At 35.2% G+C, this 10662-nt stretch overlaps 1 protein-coding gene across 1 annotated transcript; it reads left to right on the top strand.

Annotated features, from left to right (window-relative positions):
* The first annotated feature begins 4762 nt into the window (after positions 1 to 4762).
* On the top strand, positions 4763 to 10662 carry LOC133285671 (uncharacterized). Its single transcript, XM_061482934.1, has 5 exons — positions 4763 to 5827; positions 6367 to 6831; positions 6936 to 7947; positions 8648 to 8845; positions 9698 to 10662. Exons 1-5 carry the CDS (start codon positions 4763 to 4765, stop codon positions 10660 to 10662), a joined length of 3705 nt encoding a protein of 1234 aa, XP_061338918.1.

Genomic DNA, 10662 nt, shown 5'->3' on the forward strand with positions numbered 1-10662 from the left:
TAGGTCTAATGAGTGTCATCCACCATTTTGTGGAATGATTTGGTATTGATGATTGGGGTTTTATTTCCAAGCACCCAACAAAAAGTTTCCACGAGTGACAACCAAGATGATAGAGAGAAGAGAAAAAAAAGGAAGAGTAAATAAATAAAAAGTGATTAGCTTTACCCAACAGTAAGTATGAAGCTGATTGAAAGTCCGTACAAGACATTTAAGGAGGAGGTGATATGAAAGATGAATGAAAGCCAGAAAGCTATATATTGAAGACCATTTGTCAGTAATGATTTTGGGCAGTGTTTGCTTTCTTGAAATGCTCTTACTAAATTTCTAGTCATTCAACTGCATTTTCTTTTTTTCTTTCCCCTTTTTTGCTTTGATGGGAATTATATTTTTATGTATGTATACAATAATAGCAACAGCAACCCTACCCTTTGTTGGGGAGCTTGGGATGCTTTCTATGTCTTTCGAAAGGCCGAAAGCCACGGAAAATGGGGAATTGGTTTTGTTTGATTTGATGTATCTGTGTAACATTTGGGTTGGGCCATTGATAAAGCTTGTAAAAGTTGAATGTTATTATGTGTTTGCTTGGGACGTGGGACTGGGAGGCTCCTTTTCAAGAGGACTTGGAAACTTTCTTTTAACCGTCAGTTGTGTACTGTGTATTATGATTTAGTGATGTTAGAGCCCTATAAATGGTATAGGCTTTGTAGTTATGGGACTAGTAGGGTGTCACTTCTTCCTAAAAATATCAAATTGATGAAAGGCTACAAAAAATTTGAAATGGTTACATTAAAGGAGATAATCTAACACAGCTTACCTAGCATAAGCTTTGGTTATCACTAATTTCAGAAAAAGGGGTTATTTTTGTCGAATTTTGTTAAGAAATATTTCTAAGTCAATTTTCTTATATAATTTTTCTATCTTTTCTATTAAAAACATTATATGATGTATCAGAATGTTTGTTTTTATTTTTTTTTATTTTAAACAAGTAATGTAAAATAATATAATAAAAGTTTTTAACAGATAACATTGGTGTATTCTATTACACACATTATACTTACATTTAAAGTTTTGTTTCATAGGACTTCGAGTTCAAAGAGAAACACTAATTGGAAAAAAAGAAAAAGAAAATTGAACCGTAGAGATTAGGCTCCTACTAGTCTATGAGGAATGGTGAGAGATGAGAATAACATTACTCATCTTATTATAAATGTGCATGAAATCTATTTTATTAACGAACTGTTTATTAAAAGAAAGAATTTTTTTTTCTATTTTTGTACCTTGTAATAATTTCTGAGAAAAAAAATGTGTTTGATAACATGTTCTATTTTTATTCTGAGAATGGTAATTGTTTTTGATAACACAACAAATAATAGAATAAAAAATCATTCTTATTATGCATAAAATTTTTTGGATCATCACTTTCATTTTCATATGATGTGGTGGTGGTGTTTGTGGCATGGCGGTAATGGTGGCGACAGCGGCGGCGGTGATAGTGGTGGTGGTGGTGGTGGTGACGGTAGTAACTGCGGCAATGATGATGATAATGGTAACAATGGTGGTGGCGGTAGTGATGGTAGTAATGGTTGGTGATGGTGGCGATGACGTGGAGGTGGTGGTGGCATCATGGTTGTGGTACAATGATGGTAGCGGTGGTCGTGTCAGAATGGTGATGGTGGTGATGGTGGTAGTGATGGGGAGTGATCGAGAGAGACAAGTTTTTCTCATTTATGCCAAGATAAAAAATTAATTCTTTTTTCTGTTCCCCAGCACATAAGTTGAATCAGTTCATTTTGCAAAACAAAAAAATAAATCAATATTGTCAAACACTGTTTCTATCCATTTTTGTTTATAGAAACAAAAATAAAAATAAAAAATTCTGAGAAGGTTATTATGCACATTCTATATCTTTATCCAAAAGAAGTATCCTATTGTATCATTGTATGTTTGTTATTTGAAAAAACTATAATTTGTTCAATTGGCCCGGTACATAATTAATTTTTGTAGAATCTTGTAGATTGTGTATTGTCATTATGGTTGTGAATGGAATCAAGGAACTCTTTTGAAATGGTTTCAAAAACATTGATCAGCAAAACCAAGCAACTATAATGGATCTATTTGTTTGATTGAAATATATCCCTGACAGCTTTGAAATAATATCTAAATGGACAAAACAAGAAATACCCTTCTAGGTTGCTATTAGGTGACACATTTTGCTGGGATTTTTAAAAGCTTGCTCTTTCAATATACTGTAATGGGGCCCAGTCTATCATAATTCATAGAATAAGAGATGTTGGTGCTCAATCCCAAAAGTGTACCTCAGTTATTAAGCGGACTTCAGTTTAAGGGTCGGATTCTGGTGACTAATGAAGTTATAAGTTCAATTTCTACGAGAAGTATTTTGGACTCGCTTCAAGCCACGAAGAGAATAATCTCATCCTATGGGACAATGACACCCTGAGTTTATTAAAAAAGTAAAATTAAAAAAATCCTGATGATCTTGTTTGGTTTAGGGTGGAGGGGAAGTTATGGAATGGGAAATTGGTGTCAGAATCTCTATCCCTCCACAAGCCCTTGTGAGTTGCATACTTATCCAGTCTGGCATCAACCTTATTGTTCCATGGTTCACATGAAGACTGAAGAAGTGATGGAGATTCTTTTAGCACATGCACATTCGTTGGTAAAATCTTGCTGTTAAAATTGCAGATATGGTCAAATTTCTGACACATAAGATCTCTGTGAGAGCAGAATTCACATGATCAATGATAGCTGAATAATTTATAAGCACAACGAAGAGTTAAAAGGGATTCACTGACTGATAAAATCTTCTTTGCATGAAAATATACTTTTTTTTTTTTTTTTTGTAATATGAAAATATACCTTTGACAAACAAGTGCAACTACCCTCTTCACAGACTTTAGACTCCGCTCAATTAATGAATCCTAGAGCTGCTACATTGGAGCATAATATTGATGAAGACAGACAGTTAATCCATGATGAAGGCTGCGTTGTTTTAGTAACTAAAATTTTACTGTGTAATCAATATGTAAGGTTGTGTCTTAATAAGGAACCAAAGAGATATATGGTGAGAGGATAAACACACTTAGTTCAACATTGGATGTCGCATGGTTTAAAGTTCAAATGCTTCCATATGCATAACTCTCATGCAGAGAGATGCTTGTTGGACCGCAAACATTTGCATTATACGACCAAGGGGTTTTTGCTCTTATGTGTGTCATAAGAAAAACGTTTTGTCATCTTTCTATTTTCTTCTTTCGATTGGACAAAAAACAATTGTCTCATTTGAGTGATAAATGACTTATGGACAAAATTAATTAGCTCGAGAACATATGGTAGAGGAGGGACCAAATTTCAAGATTTTAACCGGAGATGACAATGTAACCTGGAAACAAGTTGTTGTCTCGCTTGAGTGTCATAGTTATCTTCATTCTCTGGGAGACTATCTTATGGTCTATAACAATATTGACTTGAATTACAAAAGGAAAATGTTTGTTTATAAAGAAAAATAGATGGATTTGATTCTTTTAAAGTAAGGGATGTATTTTAAAAGGTAAAGTGTAAAGTAATAACTCTTTATTGAAAGATCAACAAGTAAATAATAACAACTTCATAATTTGTTATGTATGTATATTTATTGGATTTCTCTTTTTTCATATAGACACAATAAGTAGTGGGACCCACCACTTATTAAAAAAGAAGAAAAAACAAAAAAAATAGTTCGAATTTTAATATTTCATAACATGAGAAAAATATCTCATGTTATGTGAGAAAATAATTTTCCATATTTATTTTTTAGAATCAGTGTTTTAATTAATGTTCATAACTCCGTACCGTACCGTATAAAGTAAACCTCCTATGAGGGAGGGAGGGGGGCTTTACACTGTGATGAAACACGTGTTCTCCATTTTAAGATATGCTCTCAACTCTCAAGCGCTGTTCTATATCTGCACTCTCTGCTCATGGGTGATAATTGAAGGATTCGGATTGGGTGCAGTGCAAACTTACAATTATGACTGAAAGATTAATATAATATATTTTAACAAATTCATAATTTATTATGCACAATACATGTTTTATTTTGTTAACTTATTATTTTAACTCTCGATTTTATGTACTAAAAAATATCTTACATGACACCCCTTTCTCATTTGTTAATTCATCTCAAATTTTAAAAAATAAAACAAAAAAATAATCTGTTAATACATAGTGCACGCTTATAGGGTGAAGTTTTCACCCACACCTTTTAGATTTAATAATGGCTTTAATATTTCTACAGTAAATATAGATAAATTATTTATATTCATTCTTAAAATAATATCGTTTTACGTTGAAAAATTAAAAAATTATAATTAAAAAGACTATTATAATCCTAAAATAAATTATAATTATAAAAATACTTTAATTTTCGGCTCAAAACCACGTCATTTTGGTCTTAATATAGATAACTTATTAAATTTGAAAAACTTGTATTCCTTTTTTGCATTTGTTTAATAAATTAATAAAAACTATGAGGTCGGGCTATTATGGCGGTTGAAGCCCAATGGGGGTGAGTGTAAGAATTCTAGTTTGATATTGGGGGCCCAAAGAAAACATCATCAACACAATGTGGGCCAACGCACAACTTGACACTTACTCAGTTGGGAAATGAGAATTTGAAAGTTGAAACTTTTCCCTCTCATGAAGCTGTGCTATTCTTATTCTCTGTCGATCGGAAATTTGAATTGTGAATGAGAAAGTGCATGCGATGGAGAAGAAGCTTCGCTCATCTCTTCAATCCTCAGCACAAGAGTTTTTGTCTTTAGCCACAAAGCTGAATCTGAAATCTTCAAAATCCTCTTTCAAAACCCTAATCCATTCCATTAAGCCCTCTTCTCACCTCTGCTCTTCTCTCCCTCACTCTCTCTGCGACTCCATCTCCTCCTCTGTTCAATCCTTCCGGAACCTTCTAGAATCACATTCAACAAACCTCAGCAGCCCCCCTCACACCCCTCCCACCAAGCGCCTCCGTCGCTCTTCCCGCCATTCCAACACCCGCTCCGATCCCGAACCCGAACCCGACCAGAAGCAGAAAGTTCTAGAGCGTCTCGAAATTCTCGCTCACGTCGCGCTGTTATGCGTTTCGCACCCTAGAAAAGTGTTCTCTCCGTCCGATTTTCTTCCCGGCGTTCAGGCCTTGCACGATAATTTGGTCGTGTTAGAGTCCGATTCGGTTTTGTCTTCGGGGATCGAATCTTTGTGCGTAGCATGGTGGAAGGAGAATTTGCCGGGGCGAGAATCGTTGATTACGCAGACCCTCCCCTTTCTGCTTTCGAGATCGCTGACACTGAAGAAGAAGGTGGACGTGCACAGGGTTTATATGCTTCGGGAGGCGTTCGCTCTGTTTGATTTTGAGGATGAGAGCATCGAGGATTTGAAGCTGTTGTTGGTTCGATGTGTAATTTCGCCCTTATATTTGAAAACAGAAGATGGAAGGAAGTTCCTGGCTTTTATCTTTGGGCTAAGCGATGAGCTTAAGAAGGAACTGTTGGAAATGATTCGTTCCCAGATACCATTTGGAAGAAAGTCTATGCTGGAGTCGTATGGGGATATAATGTTTCGGGCATGGAAAGCTTCACAAGGCGATTCGAGGAATGAAATTGAGAATGGATTCTTACAGGATTTGATTGACGCTGCCATATACGCCAGTTCAAGTGCTTTTGCTTCGTATATTAGGAGGGTTTTGGAGGCTTTTATTAACCAGAGGACAACCGATGGGGTTGAGAAACTTCTTTATCGACTTTCCGAGCCTGTCATATTTAGGTCTCTGCAGGTAAACCGTTCACAAAAAATGAAACCCCCCCTCCCCACATTTTATCATATGTTGAACGTTGGTTGGCCAAACCTTCCATATAAAGACTTGTGTGTTACAAGGACGCTAAGATAAGCAGGGAAAGGAAAAATGTTAGGGTAGCACTGAAGTTGTCCTTAAAATTTCTTCAACGTGATTGTATACTATGATGTTGTAAGCTTTGTCCTATAGTAGGTAGGCTTTCACAACTCTAGGTGTTTACCACATATGCATCAATAATCTTTGGTTGTGAGCACTGAGCAGCCGCTGGCCCGTGTAGATGAAAAAAGGGCAGCATATGACTTTCTAAAGTTCCATGATTTTAACTTTTGAGGGCTGGTATACACAATTATAAATTCGTAGTGATACTAATCAATTTGGGTTCCTCTTAAGATTGGGTTTTCTAAAATAAATAAAAAAACATTTTGTTGGATTAGCTGGCTCTTAAATTATAATAAGCAATAGTTATGATATTTACTTAATTTGTCATTATGTTCAGAATTTCACTTTCTTTTCAATAGGTTGCAAACTCAAATGTTCGGCAGAATGCTTTACATCTACTTCTGGACATGTTCCCCCTTGAAGATCCTGATGCCTCGAAAGAGGAGAAAGATGCATTGCTTGATAAACAGTTCTTTTTATTAGAAAGGTTACTTATGGATGATTGTCCAGAAGTGAGAACAATGGCTGTTGAGGGTTCTTGTCGAGTTCTTCATCTTTTTTGGGAAATTATTCCTTCACCAATCATAACAAAGATAATTACAAAAATATTTGATGACATGTCTCATGATGTATGCAACGAGGTTAAGCTTTCTACATTGAATGGCATCATTTATTTGCTTGGCAATACCCACTCTCATGAAATCCTTAAGGCGCTCTTGCCAAGACTGCGGCACCTAATACTGGACAATGTCCTCACAGTCCGTATTGCTGCAGCAGATCTCTTACTCCATGTAAAGGATGTCAGAAATTTTCAGTTCAACAAGGTACATATATTTTTAAACTCAGAATTATTAAGAAGTTCCTGTATCTAATATATTTGCTAATATTATCAGTTCTGATTGGTTGGCGAGCTGTTCTTGTTATATAGGTGGTGGAGTTAGATTTGCTGTTGTCTGTGCTTGCTAGTGATCAACCCCCTGTAGCTCAGAAGATAACAAAATTACTTTTACCTTCATACTTTCCCTCAAAAATACCCATTGAAGAAGCATGTAATCGGTGCATTACACTTGTAAAAAGGTCTCCAATGGCTGGAGCAAGATTTTGCAAGTTTGCCATCTTGGAAGGAGCATCTAAAACTCATCTTATGGAACTGGTCAAAGTATTCCTGAGTTTGCTTTTGTCACCAGATAAGCTGGATGCTAATCAGATTGAGGGTTTTCTTGTTGCTGCTAGCTACCTTTGTGATAACTTAGCCTGTGAACCAAGCTATATAAATGCCCTCAAAGAGTTGCTTACTCGAGAGAAAGTGAAGGGTTTACTAACTGTTGCAACTACAGGGCAAGCTCGATCTTCCTTATTCAACATCATCTCCACTGTCGGTTTAGATGATGTTGCTGGGCTTCTTGAAGAATGCATGGCTGTTGTCACAAACTGCAGTGGTTCTCCTGAAGATGTTGATCGCCAATCTGAAATGAGGTCTGCACATAAGTTGTTGCTTTCACTGGGTGGTTTTGATGAAATGTTTGAGATCTTAACAGCCCTCTTGCATAAGGCTGCGTATCGTTGTCACATTAAATTTGGTGCAGAGATGCCCTCGCATAGTGTTTCATTTGCTAAAAGAAAGAGAACTAAATCCTCTGGAAAATATTCAATTAAATCAAAGATAATTAACAGAAAGCAATCTTTTGAGGATGATTATTTAGTAGCTGTTGGGATAGCATGGCAAGTTAGAGACTTGCTTCTGCATGAGGATACCAGAAAAGCTATCTTGAAATCTCAAACTTTAGAAATGTCATTTTTTTCTCTTAAGGTGATTTCTGATGTCAGCATTGAGCATTGCGGGCACTATGAATATATGGACATATCTCCTGTTTTGGCTTATATGTCACTTGCTCTGCAAATGACTGTCGATAATGTTGGGACAAATAGTATACAGAATAGTGATACAAAGAGGAAGAAAAATAAGATTGGCTCTTCGAAATTGCTTTCAGAGGCAAGTAGAATCTTCTTGCTCACTTTTTATTGTTGAATTTTCAGCTGTTTAAAATTTATCTACCCGACTTTCTTGCATCTCTTGCGTTCTCAATTTTCTATTTTGTATGTTTTTCAAAATGATTTTGTGCATTTATATTTTATTGCCTCGTACATCAATGCCTTCTGATATTCTTTGGTAATTTATCATATGAATATGTATTTGTTTGACTTAAAACTTTTGTCTCTCTTATTTCTTTTGTTTCTTTCTAATTTATAATACCTGTATATTATGAACTTTAAATCAAATACATAATATATATGGTCAGCAGCACCAAAGTAATATTTCAAGGAAGTATGAATTTCTTTTGACCTTACTGACAGTTGTAATTCCATGTTGATCCAGTGAGTAATATAAGTTTGCCTTGGAATATGGTTTTATTTGCATCTTCTTTTGCCCAGTTTTATTGGTTGATTTTCATTATCAGCTAAAAAATCAATTGTCCTGCAAAATGTTGAATTTGCTTTTTCCCTTGATATAATATTATCCCTAATGCACTGATTCATTTTGAGTTTTGAGACCCTCGACTGTATAGAGGAATTGATAATATCATGTTGTTTATAGTTATGGCTTGCCTAATGTTTTTCCATTTTTTTTGCTGATAAAAGTTTCTGTTAAGCAGACTGTCTTGGAGCTGACAATAGAGCATGTGCTCAACTGTTTAGAAAAACTATTTGGAGCAGATGACATCATAAAAAATAACAATGTGGATTCAGATAACTTTCAGTCTACCAATAGAACAGATCAAAATTCCACACGAAGACGTAGGTTATCTACTGCAAATGCATGTCGCCAAAGTACTGGTGGTGAGTAAATGCATATATAAGACGTATTAAACTGTTGTTTAGGTCTTATAATGGATCCGGTTGCTTTGACCAAATGTAAGTAAATCGAGCACTGGATAGAAGAAAATAAATGTAGCCCAAGCGCAATATTAGAATTACTTCAATTGATTATGAATCTAAATCAATCTTTAAAGTAAAAAAACAATTGATTTGGTCTGTGGTAAAAATATATAAGTTAATTGGGTCAGGACAAACGGATGTATATATTCACAGATTTCTCATACTTTTTCAGTTCTAACTATTCTGTACAGGTTTCTCCACTTTTGAGCATTGTATTTAAAAAGCATTATTCAGCATTTCCTTCACAAAGGAATATGGCTCTCCTAACCCTTAACTATTATTATTAGAAAAAAAATATAGACAGTATTATGCTGCAGAAGGAGCAAAAAATGCCAATTTGTTATTCTGGACTATCAGGACTTAAATATCATCCCTACTTCTACATTAAAATGTAGCTTTTTTCATAAATTTGTAGATGCTCAATTTGCAATTTAAATTATACGAGTCATTTAAGATTTGAATATCAAGGACTGATCATGAGTATTTGCTTTATGTAGTTCATTTTATGATTATGGTGTTCAATGTTTTCATTATTTGCTTAGCTTGGAATAAACTTTTAATTTTTTGCAGAGTAATTGGAAAATCTCTTTCTAAAAATCAAGTTTTTTTGTAGTGGTGTTTATGTTTGGCTCCTTGTTACTAACTGATTACAATATTTAGCAAGTTGTATTTGAACTGTGTACATTTGATATATATTTGTTATGCCTTTCCTGTCTTTGTTTGTCACTAAATTGTCTAAAAACATTTGCATAGGATCTGCATGCAATGAACCCAAACAAGTATTATGTGAGGTGAAGATGCTTACTGCTGTTCTCAAGTTCATGGCTGACACCACTGCTATGTGTTTTGCTCCTCACAACCATGAATTATTCTTAAATTACACATCAAAATGTGTGGAACATATAGTGTCTTCATTGGATCAGCTATATCATAAACAAATTCAATTTGAGGAAGAGGATAAAAAAAATACTATTTTTTGCCTGAAAAGCTCTTTCACCTATGCAGCAAAAATAGTTAATATGATATTAACAGATTCCAGTGGATCGTCCATAATTCCACCTAAAGCTTTTGCTCTTGCCAGTAGCTTACTTGATTTGATCATTTCAATTGAATCATACATGGGCTCTGGATACGCATCACGTCATGTTGCAGCAGCCAAACCTTGGCTGCCTGATATGGTACTGGCATTGGGATCTGCTAATATTCTAAAACATACTGACCTTGGTACGGAACAGTCAACTACATCTGAACAAATGAAATTCCATTTTCCAAAATGGCCCTTGATTGTAGCCAAGACTGAGCTCTCCAGCGTAAATGAAGGTGAAGATGATAAATATTATCAACCAGAGAAATTCTCAGCATTCAATAGATTTCTGGCAATGCTGATTATATTACTGAAAAAGAATCCCAGTATAATGGATGCAGTTGGGGTTATTTTCCTGGTTTCTTCACTTATTGGGCTAGAACAAAAGGACTTTGGACTGGCCTTAGGACTTTTGCAATTTGTATGTTCGAAGTTGTTTAAACATGATGACAGGGATTGGGGTGATATGATGCTGTCTTCTCTGCAAGAAATCTATCCTAAGATAGAGAGGGAAATTGCAGAAGAAAGGGATGAAGATGAACTGCAGAAATTAACCCGTGCAAAGGAGTTGATTGAACCTCTTTGGATGTATCATCTATATGAAACTGGAAGGGTCAACATGACAGATGACTAG

Source organism: Gastrolobium bilobum, unplaced genomic scaffold (genome assembly GCF_033153095.1).
Source record: "Gastrolobium bilobum isolate Gb01-03AN ecotype WA unplaced genomic scaffold, APGP_CSIRO_Gbil_v1 utg1162, whole genome shotgun sequence".
Classification (NCBI taxonomy): Eukaryota; Viridiplantae; Streptophyta; class Magnoliopsida; order Fabales; family Fabaceae; genus Gastrolobium; species Gastrolobium bilobum.

Bases quoted from the DNA above. Each gene is read 5' to 3' on its own strand.
- LOC133285671 (XM_061482934.1), top strand. From the start codon at position 4,763: ATGGAGAAGAAGCTTCGCTCATCTCTTCAATCCTCAGCACAAGAGTTT. The intron at 7,948-8,647 runs GTGATACAAAGA...TGCTGATAAAAG, and splicing joins GACAAATAGTATACAGAATA to TTTCTGTTAAGCAGACTGTC. The intron at 8,846-9,697 runs GTGAGTAAATGC...ACATTTGCATAG, and splicing joins ATGTCGCCAAAGTACTGGTG to GATCTGCATGCAATGAACCC.